This window comes from Zootoca vivipara, chromosome 4, assembly GCF_963506605.1.
Source record: "Zootoca vivipara chromosome 4, rZooViv1.1, whole genome shotgun sequence".
Classification (NCBI taxonomy): domain Eukaryota; kingdom Metazoa; phylum Chordata; class Lepidosauria; order Squamata; family Lacertidae; genus Zootoca; species Zootoca vivipara.
This window is the reverse complement of record NC_083279.1, coordinates 11,516,340-11,541,715: the sequence shown is the minus strand read 5'-3', so window position 1 is coordinate 11,541,715 and position 25,376 is coordinate 11,516,340. Positions and strand designations below refer to the sequence as shown.

Genomic DNA, 25,376 nt, shown 5'->3' with positions numbered 1-25,376 from the left:
TTGTTCTCTGTCAAGATGCTAAAGCAATAAATGGTATGTGTTGACCAACTGACTTCTCAAGGGCAGTCCACTGCAAAACACTTCCCACCCAGCCCGCCCTTAGGCTTCATCGCTGTATTTCTTCACATTAAATCTCGCGTTCATTAGCGGCTCAAACCCTTTCCGGTGTCTCCGGTGCTGGAAGAGGACAAGCAGAAGGACCAGAACAAGTAAAGCAATCAGAGCTCCTCCAATTGTAGATCCAACCATGAGAGCCCAAGCGCGGGCCTCTTCAGCCGATTCTGTGAAGGCAGAAGAGCAAAGCCAATTATGGTCTACAAAAGATGAACAGGTCAAATCCGTTATGATACACTGGGCGGGAGACTTTGGGTATAATATACAGCTCACAGCTTGGGGGAAGCTATGGAATTGGGATTTAAAGTTCACGGCATGTTATATGTCATGCCTGTGCGACGCACACTGGGGCCCCTAATACTGAGGGGTCCCGGTCCCTTTCCAACAAAGTCTGAAAGGACCAGAGATACGTCAGCCCTCAAAGTTGGAAGGTCTGCTGCCAAGAGTTGGGTGGTGCTGAGTGTCTGAAGCTGTTGCTCCAAGGGTCTTCTAGCGGTTCCCTCATTGTGAGAGGTGAGGTTACACGGAATCAGGCAGTGGACCTTTTGGGTAGTTGCGTCCGCCCTGTGGAACGCCCTCCCCCACAGATGTCAAACAGATAAATAGCTATGTGATTTTTGGGGACTTAAAGTTCACAGCATGTTATACACTGAAAGAAAATTACAGTGGAACTTCGGGTTGCGGACGTAATCCGTGGCAGAGGCAGGTCCACAACCCGCAGTGTTCGTAATCTGCAGCGCTGTGTCTGCGCATGCGCATGACACGATTTGGTGCTTCTGCGCATGCGCGAGCAGCAAAACCCGGAAGTAACCCTTTCCGGTACTTCCGGGTCTCCCGCAGACCATAACCTGAAAACGGATAACCTGAAGCGTCTGTAACCCGAGGTACCACTGTATATGAAAACGATGTACCAATGGTATTTAACTCCTAGTAAATTAGCAAAAATGTATAAAACGTGCTCAAATGTATGCTGGAAATGTAAGGGAAAAGAAGGCACCTTTTATCATATGTGGTGGAATTGTAAGGTAGTAAAATGATATATAATGAGTTGGAAAAAATGTTTAAAATAACCTTTGTTTAAAAGCCTGAAGCCTTCCTTTTAGGAATTCTAGGTGCCAAAATCCCAAAGGAGCAGAAAATACTATTTATGTATGTGACCATGGCTGCATAGATGTTACTGGCCCAGAGATGGAAAGAAGATTAAGACCCTACCAGAGAAGAATGGCAGATGAAGTTAATGGACTATGCTGAAATGGCTAAAATGACTGGAAGAGTCAGAAATCAGGAAGACCAAAATTTTAATAAGGAATGGGGAAAATTTATAAGCTACCTTAAAGACCATTGTAAACAGTTAAAATTGTTAGTAGGATTGGAATATCACTTGTAGTTTAAGGTTAAATTCCAGATATAATGGAAGGGGTAAAGGATTTGGGAGTATCATAAAAGATGAGGGAAGAAAGGATTACAGCAATAATAGGACCAAAATAGGGGATGGAAGTCCAGGAGATTCCTTGGAATCTTGCTTTTATGATTTATGTCTGATATAACTCTATACATTTTTAATTTGAAAAATCAAATGAATAAATTTTGTAAAAAGAACAAAGCCAGTTACAACACTGTGGTAAAGCAGGGATGGGGAGCCTAAATTAACCAGAGGGCCACATTCCTTTCTAGGGGGCCACATCCACACTCTAACCATTACACTAAATCCCTGGACAACTGTCATAATTGACAATGCTTCCATTGTTTTTAATAGCCATGCTATTAAACCGGTGGAGATTGTAAGCCAAAACAACCAGGGGCACCAGTTTTGCAAAGGCTACCACACTGCGCCCTTAGCCCAGAGTGGTACCACACTGCGACAACTGGTACATGCTGCAGTGCTGAGCTCTTGCAAGCTAAACCTGCACGATATAACTCACAAAACTATCTATGTTACCAGGCAAGTCAATGGCATAGCTGTAGCCAAGTTGTTCTGCAGGTAGAAACAGTTCTTCGTTGGCCACAGGAGGGAAGAATGGCACCATGTTGAACTTCCGGTTGTGGCCGATAGGAGCCAGTTCTTCGGGCCACGCACTGCCAGACGGACGAAATCGTTTCATCCATTCATCAAAAATAGCATCCGTAAAGGAATGGAGGACCTGGAAAGTCAATTCACACATGATCTTAAGCTCACAGGGATATCCTGATGAAAACAAATAATTTGCCCGTGTTCATTTTATTCCCTGTGCTGTTTATCATCTATATGAAACTACTGAGTGGGGTCATCAGGAGTCTTGGAGCACAGTTTAAGAACAGCCCTGTTTACGAACTATTCAGTTTCCAAAGTCTGCAAAACTGGAAGCTGTGTCCCGGTTTGCAAACTTTGCCTTGGTCTAAGAACGGAAGCCAAACAGTGGAAGGGCACCGGTGGCAGGAGGCCTCATTGGGGAAAGCACACCTCAGTTTAAGAACGGTTTTGGTTTAAGAACAGACTTCCGGAATGGATTAAGTTTGTAAACTGAGGTACCACTGTACATTGACAGCAATACACTGATGATACAGAACTCTATTTCTTCTTTACATCTGCAGGTGAGGCAGTGGATGTGTTGGACCGATGTCATGCCTCTGTAATAGACTGGCTGAGAGCCAATAAACTGAAGCTCCATGCAGATAAGACTTATGCACTGTTACTGGGTGGTTCCCTAGACCAGATGGATGGGAGGTTGCCTGCTCTTGATGGCAGTCGGAGTCTATCAACATTTGAAGGCCCACACATTTCCCAGTCCTGTCATAATGCAATCAGCAGTGCTGGCTATTACTTCCTGGCGTGCTTTGAAGTGACACCAAGACTCAATATTTTAAATAATCCAAATTTAAGATAAGTGAAACCACGATCTGTAGGTAAGGGGAGCAAATGAGCCTCAAACCCTCGGTGAATTAGGGACTTCTGCTGCATGTGAAGACAGGCTGTAGTGGATTGAGCAGATGAGACTAAGAGTGGGTCCAATGGTCAAAAATATGGTTTCTGCATGTGATGTAGAAGGAAGTAAGGGGCAGATGGGGCTCTTCAACCCCTAAAAGTAGCCCAACTTGTTATCTCACAGGATACCTTTGGGGAAAGAAAAGGCTAAGGAATAAACCCTACAACAAGAACCCAGGTTACGAATGGCAGATTCAGAAATACAACAGCGTAACCAGCCGATATTCTCAGTCACCAATTTATAGACATATAACACCAAATGACAAAATCATACACACAAGAATATGTAACATATTCATAGAAAAACGTATGACAAGATTCAGTCCAAATATCAGTCCAAAAAGTATCAAGTCTTAAATACAGCTCATATAGGGCATCTATACGGCATGTGAAAAGTTTCCAAGATGTTTTCAAGAAGATGAATGAGGATCTAGGTAACAACAGAGCATCCAAACGTGGTAACAAATGACGGTGGCAATGGAGTATCCAAATGAAAATGAGAAGCAACAATGGATGGTGACAAAAAAGATGAGACAAGGTTACCCAGGTTATATACCTTGTTTCGCCGGAACTGGCTTCTTCAGTGAGCAGAATGCTGTCTATTATAAGGGAATATGTAATCAGTTCTTATACCATTAAAAAAGGACAGCAATGCACTTACAAAAACATACTTACATCACATTCATAGATAAGATACTAACTGGAACTCCAAGGGTTGACTCCAAGTGTTAATGCAAACACTAGGTTAAACTTCAATATATAAAGGTCTGGAAGCAAACAAACTACAGGTGTGACCAATCAAGCTAATACAGGCAATTCTTAAAGAGACTTCCTGAATTGACGCTTAAAAACATATGAAAATAACCATATAAACAAAAATCAAGACTGGAAAATAAATCATGCAGCAACAACTTAATACATACAGAAGAATTACAGGAAACAATTATAATCAACATCAGTGTTTAAACCATTCCATAGGGTGTTGAATAAAAAATAAACCTAGATTCCTTCTGCATTAACCTCTGCCTGGCTAACTCTATGGGTCCCAAGTAGGTCCAGATGACAAAAAAAGTAAGATCTCGATCCGTGTGAGATGCCTCCATGTAATGGTTAACAAGAGGTATATTTGCATTAACACTTGGAGTCAACAGTTGGTTGGACTGATATTTGGACTGAATCTTGTCATACGTTTTTCTATCATGTTTGAATGTTACATATTCTTGTGTGTATGATTTTGTCATTTGGTGTTATATGTCTATAAACTGGTGACTGAGAATATCGGCCAGTTACGCTGTTGTATTTCTAAGGAATAAACCCTACACAAATCTGGAGTGGAGTCCCTAAGACGGCTGGATGGCACCTTGTACACCTCTTTCCAGCAACTCCCTGCAGCCAAGCTGGTGTCAAACATATTGCTCTGCTTTCCTTTGGACCACATCAGGGAGATGATAACAAGCGGTATGTTACAACGGCTGTGAAGGTGGATGAAGGCTGCAGCAGAAAAGAATCTACTGGTCATCGTGATTACTCATGCCATCGGAACAGAGCCTTACTGCGAAGACTGTGCGTTGGTCAGCGTGCACTGATCTACACACATGTTGTTGTTTAGTCGTGTCCGACTCTTCGTGACCCCATGGGCCATAGCACGCCAGGCACTCCTGTCTTCCACTGCCTCCCGCAGTTTGGTCAAACTCATGTTCGTAGCTTCGAGAACACTGTCCAACCATCTCGTCCTCTGTCGTCCCCTTCTCCTAGTGCCCTCCATCTTTCCCAACATCAGGGTCTTTTCCAGGGGGTCTTCTCTTCTCATGAGGTGGCCAAAGTATTGGAGCCTCAGCTTCATGATCTGTCCTTCCAGTGAGCGCTCAGGGCTGATTTCCTTCAGAATTGATAAGTTTGATCTTCTTGCAGTTCATGGGACTCTCAAGAGTCTCCTCCAGCACCACAGGCGTCTTCCAAAAACCCATCCCAAACCCAAACCCCAAAAGTCCCATGGCGATCGGCAAATGGTAACGGGGGCAGGATCGTGAAATCTGGAAGCCCCTAGTCACAAACTGGCACATGGGCGGTGGATACAGATTTAGTCGTTCTGACTCAAGGAACGAGGCAGTTGAGCAGCTCGGCAGCTGTATCCATGACTGAGCAGCTCTATATGGGATCCACTCTGCTCACCCCAAAAAGGGGGAGGAGCTAGGAAAGGTGCCCTAAACATAGTCTGCCTCCCTTTCCCCCTGACTGGATTGTCAATGTCCCCACTGTGGAAGAACATGTGGATACAGAATTGGCCTCCACGGTCACTTACGGACTCTGCTATACGAGTGATCAGTAAAGAAAGAAAGAAAGAAAGAAAGAAAGAAAGAAAGAAAGAAAGAAAGAAAGAAAGAAAGAAAGAAAGAAAGAAAGAAAGAAAGGTTACTTCAGTGCTGCTAGCACAATGATTTGGAGGTGCACTCCATATTCCCTCGAAACAGATGGAAGCCAACAATAAGAATTTCAAGGTTGATTTTAATAATATATCTAGATTCTCTAATAGGCTGATCCTGGGATGCGGGTTTTCATTTCCTCTCCGTTTTTATCAATTTTATTTATTACATTTAGATCCCTATGGAGTTCAGGACACTTTACATGGGGTTCTGTGAGATCTATAAAGGCATCAGCTCTACTGAGACCAGAATCTTGTGCCTTCAGGTCCTTTTCTGGGTCACAGAGAATGAAAATCCACCTCCTTTTCTGAGTATCAACCATTCTTTAAAAACCTGCCATGAAGGAATGCAGCTGTGGCTTCTTTCCTTTGGCATCGTTACAGAATTCTACTACAGTCAATAAGAGTTCTTACATTTCCTACAAGTTTTTTCCCATGTACTTCTTCTATTTGCATTACTAAAGCTGCAGGGTTCGAGCTTTAATTTAGCCACCAGATGGGGCTCACATACTCCGTTATGCCCCCAGAACACCGATGGAAGACCTTGTGAATTAATAGAGGCACTTTCATGCATATGAAATATTCCTTCTTCCCTGCTTTCCCCCCCCCTGTCTGTCCACATAGGGGTTCTGTAAGGTGCACAAATAGGACACTCTTGTCCTCACAAAAGTGTTGTAAACACTTGATCAAAACAAAACTAGTAATGAACCAGATTTTGATTTGTCTCTTTAATAAAATAATAATAATAAATAAATAAATAAATAAATAAATAAATAAATAAATAATTTATACCCCACCCATCTGGCTGGGTTTCCCCAGCCACTCTAGGCTGGAGAATATTCCCCAACAGAATATTAAAAACACGATAAAACATCAAACATTAAGAACTTCCCTAAATAGGGTTGATTTCAGATGTCTTCTAAAAGTCAGATAGTTGTTTATTTCGTTGACATCTGATGGGAGGGTGTTCCACAGCCTCCTCCCTTCTGTGTCTAAATGATCTGACCTCCACAATTCATTCCATTGATGTAATGATGCTGGTTGCTTTCTCACGAGTAAGACGCTCCAAACTCTGTGCCTGGTTTTTACAGAGTTTTATTATATACATATGTACAAGACAGTGAGAGATTTTACTTTCTTGGGCTCCTTGATCACTGCAGATGGTGACAGCAGTCACGAAATTAAAAGACGCCTGCTTCTTGGGAGAAAAGCAATGACAAACCTAGACAGCATCTTAAAAAGCAGAGACATCACCTTGCCGACAAAGGTCCGTATAGTTAAAGCTATGGTTTTCCCAGTAGTGATGTATGGAAGTGAGAGCTGGACCATCAAGAAGGCTGATCGCCGAAGAATTGATGCTTTTGAATTATGGTGCTGGAGAAGACTCTTGAGAGTCCCATGGACTGCTAGAAGATCAAACCTATCCATTCTTAAGGAAATCAGCCCTGAGTGCTCCCTGGAAGGACAGATCGTGAAGCTGAGGCTCCAATACTTTGGCCACCTCATGAGAAGAGAAGAATCCTTGGAAAAGACCCTGATGTTGGGAAAGATTGAGGGCACTAGGAGAAGGGGACAACAGAGGACAAGATGGTTGGACAGTGTTCTCGAAGCTACGAACATGAGTTTGACCAAACTGCGGGAGGCAGTGCAAGACAGGAGTGCCTGGCGCGCTATGGTCCATGGGGTCACAAAGAGTCAGACACGACTAAACGACTAAACAACAACAAAATGTACAAGACAGAGCATCAAAATCCATGACTGTCCTAGTCCGATTCAGAATCCGGAAGCAACTTCCTGGACTCTCTGCTGACCCCTAGTAGTCCCCTGACAATTAATTTGAAATGCAGGCCAGATTTCGAAAGTGGACTAAAGTCTGTTTATACGGCGTCAGATCACCAATTCACCAGCCTGAGTACTTTTGACATATGTTGGTTAAATCTGAAGTGGCAACACTTTAACCCAGTGGTTCTCAACTGGTGGTTCACAGACTCCAGGGAATCTGTGTAACCCACCCAGGGGTTTTATGGTACATTCCCCATTACGGGTCTGGGACATACTGTTTTGGGGTATGTTTTGTTTTGGGCTCATGCAAGAGCACAGCAGCTAAAAATGTGTGCTATCGTGGCTGGACACGTGTCTTGCTCAAGATCGCAGCTCCAAAAACTGCACATGTCTGACTAGTGAATATTGAAAACGTCAATATTGGGCGGATAGCATTAGCAGGTACATCAAATAATCAAGAGAAGACATGGCTTCTCTTCTCATTCGTAGAAGTGGTCCTCCTGGGAAATGTTCACCAATAGGTAAAGGTAAAGGTAAAGGACCCCTGAACAGTTAAGTCCAATCAGATGCAACTATGGGGTTGTGGCGCTAGTCTCGCTTCAGGCCGAGGGACCTGGCATTTGACCACAGACAGCTTTCCGGGTCATGTGGCTAGGATGACTAAACCGCTTCTTGCGCAACGGAACACCATGACGGAAACCAGAGCGCACAGAAACGCTGGTTACCTTCCCATAGCAGCCGTACCTATTTCTCTACTTGCACTGGCATGCTTTCAAACTGCTAGGTTGGCAGGAGCTGGGACAGAGCAATGGGACTCCCTCGTGGGGATTCGAACTGCCGATCAGCAAGCCCAAGAGGCTCAGTGGTTTAGACCACAGCACCACCCACGCCCCAATAGGAATATTTGATTACAAGGACTTCAAGGGACCCAAAATGAAATAAGGACATACCACAAATACAGGATCATTCACTGCAGAATGGGGTAAAGCACTTGTTCCGTTCAAGACCGAGTGGACCAAGTTATGGAGGCTCACGGCTGATGGGCCTAGGGTTCCGTCGGGTTCATCGAAGCCTTCCAAAGTATTCCTGTGTCAAGCAAGGCAGCACATTACCATCTCACAAGCTCCATTGTTCAGCAAAGCAAATGATGCAAACCAAAGAACTAACCTGAAGCTAAAACTTGAATTCCGAAAGAAAGGCGGCTTGTCAAAGTCTTGCAGAGAGAGGCAATTCTGGACATCTTCCATGGTTGGCAGCCGGTCCCCTGCTTTGCTGAATGGGTTCCTCTGCAGAGGTCCTTCATTGGTCCCATTACAAAGTGTAACCAGGCGGTTATAATCATCCAAACTTAGGTTTACAAATGGAGAGACATAAAGCAGTCAGACCTGATTTTGTCCTGAGCTCTTTCTTGTTATTATACCAGAAGGAGCGTCTCCACACCCATCGTTCTGCCCAGACACTGAGGTCCAGTGCCGAGGGCCTTCTGGTGGTTCCCTCGCTGCGAGAAGCCAAGTTACAGGGGACCAGGCAGAGGGCCTTCTGGGTAGTGGCACCCGCCCTGTGGAACGCCCTCCCACCAGATGTCAAAGAGAAAAACAACTACCAGACTTTTAGAAGACATCTGAAGGCAGCCCTGTTTAGGGAAGCTTTTAATGTTTAATAGATTATTGTATTTTAATAGTCTGTTGGAAGTTGCCCAGAGTGGCTGGAGAAACCCAGCCAGATGGGTGGGGTATAAATTTATTATTATTATTATTATTATTATTATTATTATTATTATTATTATTGATTTTATGTAGGGAGGAAGACGGGCCGAAAGCTTTAATTGGTTTTAACTGGAAGATTAATTAGCCGGTGCTTAGTTAATCTTCCAGTTGGGGAAAATGTTGATCACCCATACATGAAGTGATTGCACACCAGGGAGCATAGGAGGTACAAAGTGTTGGATCTTTGTGTTGGAAGTACAAGCATACCCCCACCCCCAGTGGAGATAATGGTCAGGCAGATTCAGGGCTGGGGGAGTTAGAGGTCTCAATTGAGGAATCCCTCTTGGAGCCATGTGCAAGGAAGGTGAAATAAATCAAGTTCAACAAATTAAAAATAGACTTTTATTCAAATAGTTGGCTGTATTCAGACACCTGTGCATAAGCCCCTCCCCCCTTCCTCTCCAAGTTTACTGAGAGGAAATCAGAAGCTTTTGCTTACATATTTTTGACTAACTAAGGTTTGTTGTTATGTCTGAACCCAAACAAACTGTGGGTAGTCTTATCTACACTTCAGGAAAACAAGTCAACTTCAAACTGTGGCTTGTGGTCCTGGTTTGTTTCGCTAAAGCATAGTGAAGACTAACCACAGTTGTGGCTTCAGGCATAAGAGCAAACCAGAGTTAACTGCAGCTGTGCTGCAGAAGGAAGAGGGAGAACATGAGCCTGAGGCTCTGTATGTAACACCAAACCATAGTTTAGCATTACATCTGAACCAAGTCTTGCTGGCAGCTATTACTGATTAAACCGAAAATTATCTTACACTTCCTCCAGAAATTTTAAAATGTCACCTTTATTGAGGTTTTGATGCAGCATTCCTTTAAATGCTATGAATGAATTTAGTCATCAATGAAAAGGCAGGTAATTCTTGAATTTATTGACAGCTCAAAACAACAACAACATCAAAGAAGGAGTTAAAAACCTGGATGCATAGGTATCTGCAATATCTCAGTTCTAAACAAAATTGTGTTACCTGTTGCAAACTATCTGCCACTGTGAAAACCTTGAATTCCGACTTATTAGGTTTGGGTTGTCTGGACTCGGTGCTCCCAAAAGCTGATCAGTACACACGTCACATTCATTTCTGCCTATAGCAAAATTCCAATAAGGCAGTGCAAAGGATTCGTTCCCAATCATCCGCTAAACACGAGAGTGGGGAGATGGAGGGGTGGGTGGGGATGAAACCACTTTAGATCAGTTCTTTGCATAAAACATTTGTTAAAATAATTTCCGCATCTCAACAAACCCCATATAACCTCTTTGCAACATTTGCCCAAACCATCTCTTTCCTTTTTCAAATCCAGGCCAACCCAATCCCTACAAAAACATGGATATCTCTTCAGGTAGGTGTGCTATATTTGCCTGACAGAGCACAAAGCTTCTCCACACAGAGAGAAACACACATGTGCCTTGTGTTGCATACAAAACAAATCTATGACACCAAGCCTTCGCAATGCAGGAATACGCAGCTGTCCCATATGAGGATTGAACCTGGGACCTTGGTGTTATCAGCACCATGCTCTAACCAACTGAGCTATCCAATGGATTGCCTTTGCATCGAAATGAAAAGAGAGGAACAATGTAATGATAGCCGACAACAGACAGCGAGACAAACATAGTTTTAGCAGAAGATGAACAGCAGTGGAATGGAAACAGTGTTGCATGCGAAAAGACAGGGGGGAAGAGAAGGAACGCTCAGTCCTAGGACTGTGGGCGCCCTTTGCAGGACCACATGCAGAACCCCCAAGCCTCGTGGGACTTACCAGCTTGCCATGCTGGCCCGCTTTCCTAATGCCGCAGCCGTTGGGGTTTCCTGCCAAACCTAGGTTCAAATATTCCAGTCGGTGGCATTGGTGGAGGTGGGGCCAGCTGAGTGGACCATGAGTGAGCAGGCTTCACTCTGGTCCACTTGTGCTGTTTATTAGGGGGCGGAGCCGACAGCAAAGCATGCAGTGGTCTCTCGGGAGTTGGGGGGTCACGGCCTGGGCATGCAAAACAATCATTCTTACATGCCTAATTAGAGTAGGATGGCCTTCGATATGCAGTCAAGTGGCACTGTGGTCTAAACAACTGAGCCTCTTGGGCTTTCCAATCAGAAGGTCGGCAGTTTGAATCCCCATGACGGGGTGAGCTGCTCTATTTGCATCTTTCAAACATGCACCAGTTAGTGTTTCCACTCACCTGCAGATCTCTTTCCAGCAACAGCAAGTGATACCTGTGCCAAGTTACAAAGGCAGGTCCTTGGTGGGAGAAGTCTATTGCTGTGAAGGGGCGGCCTGGTCCTGTGGGTTAAAATGGAATCAAACTTAGAAAGTGGACGTTTTCTCTATCACATTAGATAGGAATCCAGATGAAATGTTATCTTTTGTCTATCAGAACAGTGATCGTACGTGTCTCTAAACTTTATGTTTCAGACAAAGGAATGTAATGCTAGAACTTTTCCACATCTATTTCAGATTTATTTGGTTTTTTTAATGGCTTTCTTGTGTGTTTTTAAAGAAACATGCGTGCGCGCACCCCCAAAAACCCAGTGTAAATTAAATGTAATGCAAATTCAAACCTCAGTACTGTACAGACCCTACTGCCTTTCTACTAAATAGACCAGGGGTCCCCAAACTACGGCCCGCAGGCCAGATGCGGCCCAATTGGCCTCCCATTCCGGCCCGCGACAACCCCAGCCGCCCGCTGCTGCCGCCTGCTCTTACGGCGCGCAGCGCAGCGGCGCACTTCCAGATCGGAAAAAAGTGCCGAAAATCATTTGTGTGCATGTGTATGGGCCTCTCCCGACCCAGAAGAGGTCATTTCCGGTGCACTTCCAGGTCGGGGAGAGGCCTATACGCATGCGCACAAACGATTTTCAGCGATTTTTCCGACCTTACTGGCGCGCCACTGCGCCAGTAAGTGTGTGTGCGCAAGCGCACGGGTGCGCACTCCCCCGCCCTCCAGCCCGCTGCGCGCGCACTCCCCTGCCCTCTGGCCCGCCACACGATCAGCACGACGGGCACCAGCCCAAAGCCGGGTAAGTCTGGGGACCCCTGAACTAGACTATTCCAAAAATTACAAGACTCCTAAGAAGCTTCAAGCTCCTAAGTAGGGAGAATATGGGGGGGGGAATCCTCTTCCCCAGAAAAGGGGAATTTCTCAGACAAATCACATCCACTGTGTTGGAAATGTTCCATTTCCTCTGTTAACTACAGTGTGTTTTTTCAAAGTGTTTTTAAAAACAACAACAACAACTCTCTGTTGACATTCCTTTTAGTGTGTGTTTCAGCTTTTTCTATCTTATCCCTTGCTAATGGAAATCACCAACCTAAAAGAGTGTCTCTGACTGAGTAATAATGAAGCCACACATAGTAATTGTAAATGCTGCAATTTGCAACTTGCGGGTCATTTCCACTGGGACCAAGCAGACTCAGCCAATGCTGGGTAGCAATCACATAGTCGGGGTGAACGGTGGTCTTTGCACGGTTGAGGGCATCCAGGAATTGCTCTCGCTCTTCCTCCGTCAAAGCGTGGATATTCTTCCGGACAACCAGAGGCTTCTTTTCATCACAGTTGGACCCTGACCAACCAAATTTGCAGTCCCCACAATTGTAGCCAGCAAAGTTCCCTGTATTAAAAAAAAAACACAGCATCAGTCATACCTCAGCATACAGAAGCAGAAGATGTTGCCCAAACCTCTGTGATGAGGAGGAGTTGAAGGCTGAATAAACGCTAAACCTTCAAAGCTGTCAGGGACCGTGCTGAGGAGGGCTGCACTGAGGAGGAATGCTGGGATCCTCACCCCTCTCCTGCTCTGGATCCTGAATCTTCCCTGAGCAGGAGGACAGTATAGATTTGGAACAGTGGTTTGCAGAGGGACATAGTTCAGAAGGCAGAAGCTGGAAAATACTGGATGGGGAACAGCTAGGAGAAGAAACACTGGAAGAGAGAGGGTTAACAGATTCACATTCTCTGGACAGCATTCACCCCCCTTCTCCAAAGTCATGAAGAGCTCAGAAAGTGGCAGAACAGAAAGCACAGAGGGTACAAGCTCAGATTACAAGACGTAGGAGTGACATAGATTAATAGGGACGGAAAGGGGTGGATTCCTTAACTGGGAGGACCACCATTCTAGGAGAGGTGTTCTTTGGTCTCTCGTTGTGATTATTAAAGTTTCTAACTGGTAAGAAGACTCCTTTTCCTTTGTTCTGCATATCTACTGCCACCAGGGAGGAAGCCGATTCCCTGAAGCCTGACAAAAGTGCACACAAACACACACATGCACATCAAGAATCCTGAGAACTACAATTTGTTAAGGACACTGGGAATTGTAACTCGGAGAGGGGTAAACTCCATTTCCCATGATTCTTTGTGATTCTTTAAATGTATGTTGTGTATGCAGCCAAACTGACTACTCCATGCTCTCCAACATCTCAGGAGGGCTGCTTCCATAAAGCCACCTCCATGTGTACGCTAAAGGCATTGTGAACAAAGGAGACCATGATGACTGCTACCTTGGTCAGATTTGCCAGCCATCCTCCCTGAAGTCTGCAGAGTTGGTGTGACATTTGGGGGGAAAGCAGCCTAAACTAAACATGGACAGGCTCACCATGCAGTAGGTAACATGGAGCCAGCTATGAGAACAGATTAAAAAAATATATTTATTTTTAAACAGTATTATTCCCCTTCCCTAGTTCTGAGATTTGGAGAGATCCCTGCCCCCTGGGATTTAGCTTCAGTAGGAAGAGGGGGGAAACCCAGAAACAGGGTACAGGCTGGGTAGACATGGCCAGGATCATTCTTTGCCTCAATTCAGATTAAAGCTGGTTTGGGGGGGGGGGGGAGACACCAAAATGCGGTACAGTGGAACCTCAGTTTATGAACACCTCGGTTTACGAATTTTCAGTTTACGAACGCCGCAGACCCATCTGGAATGGATTAATTCACTTTCCATTACTTTCAATGGGAAAGTTCGCTTCAGTTTATGAACGCTTCAGTTTATGAACAGACTTCCGGAACCAATTACACCCATGCTTCGGGTTAAGTAGGCTTCAGGTTGAGTACTCCGCGGACCCGTCTGGAACGGATTAATCCACTTTCCATTACTTTCAATGGGAAAGTTTGCTTCAGTTTATGAACGCTTCAGTTTAATTACTCCGCGGACCGTCTGGAACAGATTAATCCACTTTCCATTACTTTCAATGGGAAAGTTCGCTTCAGTTTATGAACGCTTCAGTTTAATTACTCCGCGGACCGTCTGAAACAGATTAATCCACTTTCCATTACTTTCAATGGGAAAGTTCGCTTCAGTTTATGAACACTTATGAACAGACTTCCGGAACCAATTGTGTTCATAAACTAAGGTACCACTGTACTTGATAAGAAATAACAGTATAGATACTGATTGGGACTAACACCCTGTGAACACCACTTCCTAAAATGGTACGGGGAACACATGGGATGCAGAGAAAAGGGGAATGTGTGGACAGCACTGACAGCAAGGATTTGCCGACTTGTCTCAACATACGAGGAAAATCTATCACATTCATAAAAGATGAAGTATGGAAGAAGCCATCTAAGAGCCATAATGGCTGGTAATTGCTTGCAATTACATTCATGACCTCTGGCCTAAATCAGCCGACGCATTCAAACAATAATCCCTTACAAGGAGTATTAGCAGAAGAAAACTGGAATAGGTCAGGCTTTCATATTCAATTATTTCTGATTTATAATACCCTAGCTACAAGGAAGAGCAGTGTCCGCAGAACAAAGTATTGCTCTAATAACAGTAGACTAATAACAGTAGACTACTGATCCACTGCCCTGTTGGTAGGTCATTAATAGAGGCAGTTTTAGAGAAGTGCAAACTCTGTGGTTGCATTGCATGGGGCGCCAAATGATGCTGCAAAACAGAGTGTGATAGGTGGGGGGTTGCTCAATTTTAGCATCGGGCAAGGCGCCACTGAAAATTGCAAGCCCAAAGTTTGCCACTGTCATTAACTGCAACCACTGAGCCTCTTGGGCTTGCCAATCAGAAGGTCGGCAGTTCGAAGCCCCACGACAGGGTAAGCTCCCGTTGCTCTGTCCCACCTCCTGCCAACCTAGTAGGTCGAAAGCATGTCAAAGTGCAAGTAGATAAATAGGTACCACTCCGGCGGGAAGGTAAACGGCATATCCATGTGCTCTGGCTTCCGTCATGGTGTCCCATAGCGCCAGAAGCAGTTTAGTCATGCTGGCCGCATGAACCGGAAATCTGTCTGTGGACAAACACCGGCTCCCTCGGCCAGAAAGCGAGATGAGTGCCACACTCCATAGTCGTCTTTGACTGGACTTAACTGTCCAGAGGTCCTTTACCTTTTACCCTCCAACATTTCTCCAATGAAAATGTTGTTGTTGTTTAGTCGTTTAGTCGTGTCCGACTCTTCGTGACCCCATGGACCAGAGCACGCCAGGCACTCCTGTCCAATGAAAATAGGAACATCCTATTCCATACTCTCCAACATTTCTCTGATGAAACTAGGGACGTCCTAAGGAAAAGCGGGACATTCTGGGATCAAATCAGAAACCAGGACAGCTTCTGTAAATCCAGGACTGTCCTGGAAAATAGGGACACTTGGAGGGTTTGCATATATAGCATGCATGGCCTCGGTCTCTCGGAAAATCCAGCTAGGTTGACAATCTGTGTTGATTGACCCATCTAACTCAAGAGAGACCATCAGTCGTGTACTGACCTTGCTTCGTAATCTCCCAGCCTCTACGGTCCCAGACCGGAGCAAGCAAGCAAAGATTTAACAAGGTCCTAGTGGGCCACCACATGACTGCTGGGGCACAAGTTGTGCAGGCCCGATTCTAAATTTGGGCGTGAGTGCGTGGGGACAAACCAGTTCCGACAAGCAGGAATTATTTCCCCTGCTCTGGCTTGAAAACAATTGCATTCAGTAGTGTCATGCCTGATGATATTTTTAAAGTGCCTAAGCTCTGCGGGGACATTTAAGCCACACTTCTAAAGAACTATTCTGATAACTGCAATGACAAGCTGCAATTGTTTCAGATGGTTCAGGCGAGGGAATATCATCCCTAACTCTTTAACTGCATCTGGGAAGGATACAGTCAAGATTACACCCGCAAGGGAGAAAATGAAGATGGAGAGAAGATGTGTTGTTTGACGAGGTGCAAATGCCTTGTTTTCAGAACCGAAACCTTTGTGGTCTGAAGTATCTAGTTGCCACCTGGCTCCAGCCTTGGAACTTACCTGCAGACCATGCCAGCTCCAGATTTTGGGAGCTCATGAGCAAAATACCCTCTCTAGACCGCCTACAAATTTGAGTACCTTAAGAGAGCTCCCGCTTCAAACCAAAGATGCATCTAGTCCATCTAGGATCATTTCCCCTGCCTTAAGATCCTTGAAGTAAAAAATGGGATGTAAATATGATGAATAAATTAACATAGCATTATCTCTGTGTTTTAGCCTGGCAATCAAATTGACATTGAGGGACTTGAGAGGTACAACCGCAGCAACTGTTACTGGCTCTTTTCTTTCTTTTTCCTTTTCTCGCCTCTGGGCAAATTGGCTACCCCTAATGCATCTGAAACCTTATCTGTCAGCTCAACACTTTCCTTCAAGCTGCCTCATGCGCTGTTCTTACATGAGGTCTCATAAGTGCGCTTTGTGTTCTGGTGGCTAAAACATTTGGCAAAGACGGAACAGTGCTGCCTTTACCATAACAGAGCGATGTTATCAGCAAAGCAGCCACCAGAAGATTAAACTAATGCACTGGAAAAACAAATATATACCAGAGAACACACTTTGGGAGATCTTGGAGATTTCCAAAAAGATCTCTTATTTGTCTAATTGGTGCTACTAAGCTGGTAATTAGCTCCAGATCTGCCTCCAAATTAACGCATTTCAAAAACCCAAGACCAGGAAGTGAAGAAAATGTCGTATTCATTTTAATATTGTTTTGTTATTGTTTAGTGACTGTGGCAGATGCTGGCTGAACATCTATTTATCAGTCTGTTGACTACTAAAACATTCCCAAATGATAGGAGATAGCTGGAATAGAAATCTCTTCCCCAGCTTCTACAATGTGATATCCAGAGCTTGTAGAAGATGACGGCTCTCTGGGTGAGAAGCAGAGTAAATAAAGTTGGATCCAGATGTCAGTCTGAATTTAGAGAGCATTAGAGAGAGTTTGGGAGCTATAAAATTGTCTGGAGGTATAAAAGCTGATCTTTCAGAAACTCTGTATGGGATTTGCTTTCTATTGTAGGATTTTCTGTTTGCTTCCAATATACCAGTACTCTGATCATATACTTACAATTTCAACATATATTGCAAAGGCACCATAAATCTCTAGTGGTCTCTCCACCAAAGGAAGTTAAATTTGTGGCTCTTCCCTTGTAAATTTTCGCCATTCAGGAAAATGAGGACCGTATAACAGTACATTGCCTTTAGTGTCTTTCTTGTCAGGCAATTAGTAAGTTCCATGAATCAAAAGGCCTCTTTTTAATGTGGGGAAATGCCTAAAAGTGGTAAAAGTGGCAAAACTCTGCTCTCCTGCCTTTCATCATGATGTACATCTGATTTGGGTCTGAACACATTACAAAGCTGTGCAACTGTAGCCATTTTCTTCCTGCTTCTGTATAGTAGTTGTTTTTGGAACGTTAATAGGGAAAAGTAACTTTGGAAACTGTCGATACGTATCACAAGTACTGGGGATGAAAATAAGAAATATAAAACGTAGCTTTGCGTCTATTTTGCACATGTAAAGTAGATGGAACCCGGCAGAATCATGAGGACTTTCTAGTATATTTCTGAATCTTCCTGGCTTTCTCCAGAGAGTAAGGAACCTCCCTCCACACCCATCTCCACACCCATCATTCAGCCCTCATACACTGAGGTCTACCTCTGAGGGCCTTCTAGCAGTTCCCTCACTGCAAAAAGTGAGGTTACAGGGAACCAGGCAGAGGGCCTTCTCGGTAGTGGCACCCGCCCTGTGTAACGCCCTCCCATCAGATGTCAAGGAAATAAACAACTATCTGACTTTTAGAAGACATCTGAAACCAACCCACATGTTCCCTATTTAGGGAAGTTCTTAATGTTTTATCGTGGTGTTTAATATTCTGTTTGGAGCTGCCCAGACTGGGTGGGGTATAAATAATAATAATAATAATAATAATAATAATAATAATAATAATAATAATAATTAATTGTTTATACCTCACCCATCTGGCTGGATTTCCCCAGCCACTCTCTTGTGATTTTGTAATGGTTTTGTCTGGTTCTGTTATGGTCTTGTTTTGTTTTGTTTTGTTTGTTAATATGGGCTTAAAGCTGTAATAAATATCTATCTATCCCCAGCCACTCTGGGCAGCTTCCAACAGAATATTAAATACAATAATCTATTAAACATTAAAAGCTTCCCTAAACAGGGTTTTTATTTATTTATTTATTTATTTATTTATTTATTATTTTCTCACCTGTACATTGACAACTTCTGTTGAAGAATTTTAGTGGCCATCGTTCTCGGTCGTCCACATTGCGGAGAGTGTAGGGGCCGCTCCAAGGTCTGGTGTCCACTTGCACCTCCTTACAGATGCCCCTGCCTTGCTGCGAGCCGCACACGTTGTTAGGATTAGGCCCCAAAGGAGGGCAGCATTGCTTGGACTGCAGCATCTCCGCAGTCATGCACGCTCGTGGGAATTGCGCCGTGGCCTCCGGAGGCCAAAAGGGGCTCAGAGATCCCAAGAGAGCACAGCAAAGCAGCAGGAAGGCCATCAGTATCGGACTCCAGGACTTCTTGACTCGCTTTGTTCAACCTGCAAAGTCAGCACGGGATTCAGGGCAGGCGGTCTTATTCGCAGCCTCTGGGCTGAACAAGCAAGCCAGGTTTTATGTGACCAAATGAGGTCTCCAACCCCCAACCCGCCACAGCCTACCGGGTTAGACTTTGGGGCGTTTGCTTAATCCTGGAGCCTAATTTTATTGAATGTGGTAGAAACGAAGACAGTTTGGTCCTTTGTTGCTTGCCAAGAGGCCATGGCTGGGGGGTTTCTGTGTAGGGGCAGCAAACCCTAATTAGAAGGATTAGCTTTCTACCAACCCTCGTGCTTAGCACATGACATCAAGGGCAAAAAGAGGCCTTTTGAGAGGTGGGGGATATGTGAAAGACTTTGGCTCTGGGTCAGGGAGAAAAAATGCCTTTCATTGCTTCTCCTTGTCTTCTCTCTCACTTGTTCTCTTTTGTATTCTGCCACACCGCTAGCATCACAGTTCATGCCCTGTGTATGGAGACACCGGTTTCTTTGTGGCATAGATAGGTAGAATAAATATAATGTTATGCAGAGAGAGAGAGAATTTAAAACAGTAACCTACTATAAAAGCCTAAAATGAATCATCAGCTCTGCTGCACCTATCTCTGGTTTGATAATATTGTGAGTTTCTTTGTCTTGTCTTTGTTCTTTCGGACTTGCCTTGTATTTTCAGATTTGTTTTAATTGTTCATAGCTGCAAAAAGTAGCATGCAGGCACCAGGAGGCTGAGGTGTAGAACTTCCCTAGAGAGAAATAAACTAAGTATAAATCAATTGGAAGCAGGTAATCGTTTATGAGAAAACCAAGAGCAGTTGGAGGGAAGTTTTCGCTTCTCATCGTGGAGCATATGCACACATCTTTTGTACCATCGTTAGCTCTGAGAAGACGGGATTTGCAGGTCTTTTAAACAGTATCGGAAATCTGCTGAATATTCTTACTGGAGGAAAAACCAATAGGAGTTTGCAAGCCACTAATAGTGACATTCCTCTTCCAAACCATTTTCTTCTCTCTCTCTCTCTCTCTCTCTCTCTCTCTCTCTCTCCCTCCCTCCCTCCCTCCCTCTCTCCCTCCCTCCCTCCCTCCCTCTCCCTCTCCCTCTCCCTCTCCCTCTCCCTCTCCCTCTTTTAAGTATATTTCTGGCCTGAAGAATGTCAAGAAAGTAAGGAGGGAGAAAGGAAAGGAAAGGAAATAGGAGCCAGCAATTGCCATAGTCCTTGCTCAGCAACAGAAGGGGATGCCAGACTGCTGGGAAGTGAGTCACATGCTTTGTGTGCATAAAGTTCAGATACAGTAAACCGATTGGAAGCAGGACTGACTTGGTACAAGACAGCTTTACATGTGCAACTGTTTCTGGGGAGGCTGGTCCAAAACTCAGCACATGCATAAGATCTCAGGTCCAGTTCCAGGATTGGAACAAGTGCTTTTGCCACCTGAGGCAGGAACTTTCTGGGCACAGGGCAAGCAGAAGCGTGAATGAGTCCTTCCTTGCTGTGGGTTTTCTTCCCCCCTACTTCCACAGGGGTACACCCTCAAATGTTGATGTTCTCCCTCCAAGCACACCCACCCCATAAGATTGCCTGCCCCAATTCCTGCCCACAAGGCTTGTTTGGTTTGGTTTTCTTGTACCATCTTGCATCTGCCAATCTCCCTAAACTGAGGATTCATTTCCTAAAGTAATGAAACAAGGTTACAAATGCAATTAAGCCACCAGAAATTTGCCTTGAGCAACCCCATCTCAAGAAACGGTAGGCAAGTTGTCTGCCAACTTACCCAGGCCAGACTTTTAAGATGATCTCAAACATGTACATACTCATTCAGGTGACATCTCCCCCTTCCCCTGAAGGTTCAAAGCTTTCTATCTCATTCTATGCTTGCAATAATCCCGTGAGGTCGTTTGGGCTGTGAGGTTATCACAGCCTGAGCAACCTCATGGGATTATTGCACTTAGTACCTTTTTGCCCGAATTTTCTTGGCTTTTTAATCATCGGAAGAGAGAGCATGAGTGTAGCCCATGAAAGAAACACTAGCTGCAGATTTCGGCAATGTGTCACGGAGGAGGTGGCTGGGGCTCTGGCAGAAATCCTTGGGACGAGAATTGGAGAATTAACAAGCAAGCTCCTATTTTCATCTGAGAACTGTCGGAAATTATGTTGGAAGTTAAATGACTCAAGATCTTCCAACCTACCCCTATCACTGTCAAATTTAACGTTATTGCACCCCATTAGCTAGTGTGTGACAATTATTTAACTAATACACATTCTGATTTTACCAGGTATCTATATTTGAATGTAAGTAGGCTTAGATATTTGGACAAACACTCCACCTTGAATCTGAATCTGAATTATGTCTCCAGCCATAGGCTTAAGCACTGAGAACCAGTGCTTCTTAAAGCTGGGGCTCCGTCAGGCACTGAAGCTATGCATCCCATAGAAAATGACTAGATGGTGCTCTGGACACACCCCTTGGCTAATCTGCAGAAACTGTGATGCCTGAGACATCGCAATTCCTCTCTTCAAAGTGCATAGCAAACCTGTTAACAGGGCTCCTTCGTATTACACCATGAGACAGACCAGTAACAAAAGCATCACTGGGTGGCACCCCATTGACACCATGGCAGCAAAGTATCGCTTCTTTGCCACCACTTTGTAGCCTAGATAACGGGTTCACCCTTGTGTTAGTCTAGATGTACACCAACACCAAAGTTCTAGCTATCTCCCTGCCCTGTTTCATTGCCCATATATCCCCAGAAAATCAAAGTACTGGATGGGCTCTGCATTGGAGGACAGGATGCTTAGGAACAATCACGTCAACCTTTCTGAGTAATCTCCACATCCCACAGAATGACCAGGACATGGACAGAATAGTCAAGCATTCTAGCCAAACTTCCCAAGAGCTCTCAAGAATCACTCCGATTCCTACCTGGAATCCTCATTTCCTGCTCCTCTGGCATCACATACCGGTATGTGGTGGCTGGATTCCAAGGGATGGTGCAGAAATGACGTTTCTCGTCAAATGTAGGGCTTCCTGGCATGCCCAACACCAGGGATCAGCATGGATGGGCACCTCCCGGGACTCAGAAGGGGCCATCGCCTACCCACATCTGCCAGGCTGTCATCAGGACCATCTTCTGGTGCTTTGTGGCCCTGGCCATGTTCACCACCACCAAAGCTGTGTTTGTGGCACTGTTGCCGCTTGCTGCCATCACTTCACACAAACCTCACTTTTAAACAGGAGCCAAACACATGCTTGGCTCGGCTCTGCAGTGGCCACATTGCCCCAAAACTCAAAACTTGACCGACATTGGGTCAGGCATTGAGTTTTAAGCAGGGGCCCATCTTGCTGTCAACACCATGTTGAAGTTCCAGCGAAGCCCGGCACCGGCTCTCCTACTTGGTTTTTCATCTTCAAAAAGTTCTTTTCAAAGCAAGATCTGAGGAAACAGTTCAACACCAAAGGGTATATGTACCAGACAAGCCAACAGACACAAACATTCATCAAACGTTCAATGAATGAGTCTTCTGTGTGTGGAACAGCTTGTGTTTTGGTTTGTGTCAATGTGATGGTACTTTAATGACTGGCTTGTCCTTCTGGGAAACAGGAATGTTAGCCATCGGCAGGACTGTTTCTTCACCGGAAATGGAAAGCCGTATTACCAAATCACACAACTACAATTGTTTGCCCCGGGTATGTGTCTGTATGTGAGCAAGCATTGAAGTGAATCACATGCTCCCTGAGAGTGGCTTGTTTGCTTTGCTTTTTATAAGTGCAGAAACCCAGGTCTTGATGTTGGCAGAAGGAAACACAACACTGCTGTGCAGAAGTCATTCAAATTCATTGACATATTTCTGTTTGTGGAACAATGGAAGCATTGATTGCCTGAAATAAATAGTAGTAGTACGGTAGTACAGTAGTAGCTAAACAAAGCAAGCTTCTTTCTTTAAGCCTCAAGGCTTTCCTGAACAATATAGCCGTAAATTTATTTTATCGTAGATTTTGACCTAGAAGCAACATGATGTTAATTAGGGCAAATGCACCTAAATGATCTGTGGGCTAGGCTGACCCTATCGCAAGCCATGCAGATCAGGAGGGGCGGGGGCTTCTAGACAAGTGTTTATTTCGGCATCACTGCTCCTCAGGCAGCCAAGCTTTTCCCAGTGTCTAAAGCATGGGAAGAGGACACGGGTGGCGCTGTGGTCTAAAACCACTGAGCCTAGGGTTTGCTGATCAGAAGGTCGGTGGTTCGAATCACCGTGACAGGGTGAGCTCCCGTTGCTCTGTCCCAACTCCTGCCAACCTAGCAGTTAGAAAGCACGTCAAAGTGCAAGTAGATAAATAGTATCCCGCTCCGGTGGGAAGGTAAACGGCGTTTCTGTGCGCTGCTGTGATTTCGCCAGAAACGGTTTAGTCATGCTGGCCCCATGACCTTTATCCAGCCCATGAGCCGCCCGGTCACCGAGCTGTCCGCTCAGCAAGTCCCCCGCACGCTGCGCTAAACCGGCGCAGCACAGTGCGGGGACTCGCAGAGCGGTGCCAGAAATGGCACCGGCGGCTGCACAGACACTGGAAATCACTTCTGTGCAGGTGCAATTCCCGGCGTCTGCGCAGCCGTATAAACAATTTTCGGTGCTGCGGACATGTGCAGAAGCGATTTCCGGCGCCCCGAACATGGGCAGCGCGGCGCCGGAAATCGTTTCTGTGCATGTCCAGCCCACGGACGATAGTCCATGGGAATGCTCCGGCCCACAGCCGGAAAATGTTGCTGACGCTTGGCGTAAACTGTATCTGGGACTATGTAAAATTTGCTAAATCCTCAGGAATATCATACCTTGGCCTGCCTGAGCCACAGTAATCCCACCTTAGGTGTGATGTAATTTCTGACTGTTTGTAGAGGGGATGTCCTTCTTCTCCACGCCAAAATGAAAACCCTTAAAAGAGATGAAGGCGGCCCTGTTTAGGAAAGTTTTCAATGTTTGATGTTTTATCGTGTTTTTAATATTCTGTTGGAAACCCAGCCAGATGGGTGGGGTATAAATGTTGTTGTTGTTGTTGTTGTTGTTGTTGTTGTTGTTGTTGTTGTTGTTGTTGTTGTTGTTGTTGTTGTTGTTGTTAGTGTTAGTGTTTCTTCTTGGTTCTGGGTCTCTTGCCCCCTTGCTAGGAGGGGAGGGAACTCCATTGCAACAGAAAAATAAAGTTCTGCCTTGTTTTCAGTGCATCCTGCCTCCATCCATTCATCTCTGGCCGATCATGAACTTAGGGGACTCAGTCCCTTGGGGAGTTGGGCAGCAAAAGCCAACCACCCCTATTTTTCTATATCAACTGTATAAAAATTGCCAGCCCCCCCCACTGAATCCAGTTTGACATTTTCTACAGAAAACCCAGCAAGTTTTGGGGGGGGGGGTTTGGGGGGGGGAGGTGCTTGTTTTCATGTTGTCAACCCATTTGTGATATCTGAACGACCTGTTTGCAGCATTAAGCCTCTGTCTGGAGTTAAACCCTCTTAACTCTGGTTTTTCAGACAGCAAACAGAGCTCTCCCCGTCTTTGCTTTTTCAAAGCAAAAAAAAAAAAACCCCAGCTCCCGTCTGTGTGCGATCCTGCAAAGCAGCTATAAAGCTTCAGCGATTAACCTCTTCCGAAAAGCAGATTTCAACGTGCAGGAAATAGTTCAAGGAGGGGAGGGAGAAAAAAAAATCCTTCCTTGCGAAGGAAACACCACCTGCCGAAACCCGGGATCGAACCAGGGACCTTTAGATCTTCAGTCTAACGCTCTCCCAACTGAGCTATTTCGGCAGCTGCTCTGCCGCTTTCGAAGAAGGACTGTCAAAAAGGACTCTCCCTCTTGATTAATTCCGTGCTTTTTATTTGAAAATACAAATACAGTATATTGTTTCTCAATCGCTCGGCGCTGGTCTTGTCTTGGGCAGCTTCCCATTGATTGTCGAATTAGTTGCAGATTCCATTTCATAGCAGTGGCTGTGAGCAGCGCCTCTGCTTAAAGGGAAGAAAAAAACTATTTAAATAATAATAACCACCACTACCACCTGGATAGGTCCCGTTCCCCCCCCCCCCCCAAGGCTGGCGATTTAGGACTTGTTTTTACACGCGTTCTGAAAAACGTGCCAGCCTGTGATTTCCTCCTTTTCATATACTGTATAAAAATTTATATATATAATTTTAGTATCGGCATGGGCTTTGCAGAGAGCACCACGTGAGCTAAAAGTTTTCCTGTGAGTTTTATTTTTTATATTTTTATATATTTTATATACTCCCAGGAAATCTTTTACTCACATGGTGCTCTCTGCAAAGCCCATGCATGTTTATAGATACAGTATAAACTTAAATATAAAAATAAAAATTTAATTTTTATATATATGAAAAGGAGGAAATCGCAGGCTGGCACGTTTGCAATCCGACGTTGCAAACTGGAGGCTAGATGCAGGTAGGTAGCCGTGTTGGTCTGAGTCGGAGCAAAAGAGAAAAAAATTCCTTCAGTAGCACCTTAAAGACCAACTAAGTTTTTATTTTGGTATGAGCTTTCG

The 25,376-nt window shown here is 44.8% G+C and overlaps 1 protein-coding gene and 1 non-coding gene across 2 annotated transcripts; both read right to left on the bottom strand.

Moving 5' to 3' along the window:
- Positions 1–99: 99 nt before the first annotated feature.
- Positions 100–18,803, bottom strand: DCT (dopachrome tautomerase). Its single transcript, XM_035116715.1, has 8 exons — positions 18,506–18,803; positions 12,354–12,653; positions 11,225–11,325; positions 10,017–10,183; positions 8,448–8,627; positions 8,231–8,366; positions 2,054–2,255; positions 100–281 (listed from the first exon to the last, which is right to left on the bottom strand). Exons 1-8 carry the CDS (start codon positions 18,801–18,803, stop codon positions 100–102), a joined length of 1,566 nt encoding a protein of 521 aa, XP_034972606.1.
- Positions 18,804–24,554: 5,751 nt separating this feature from the next.
- On the bottom strand, positions 24,555–24,627 carry TRNAF-GAA (transfer RNA phenylalanine (anticodon GAA)). The gene has a single exon. It is a non-coding gene; the product is annotated as a tRNA-Phe (tRNA).
- Positions 24,628–25,376: the final 749 nt, after the last annotated feature.

Coding starts and splice junctions, on each gene's coding strand:
- DCT (XM_035116715.1), bottom strand. CDS start 18,803: ATGGCCTTCCTGCTGCTTTGCTGTGCTCTCTTGGGATCTCTGAGCCCC. Junction 10,184..11,224: donor TGCTGGAAAGAGATCTGCAG/GTGAGTGGAAAC, acceptor TCTCGTGTTTAG/CGGATGATTGGGAACGAATC. Junction 282..2,053: donor CTATGCCATTGACTTGCCTG/GTAACATAGATA, acceptor CTGCCTTCACAG/AATCGGCTGAAGAGGCCCGC.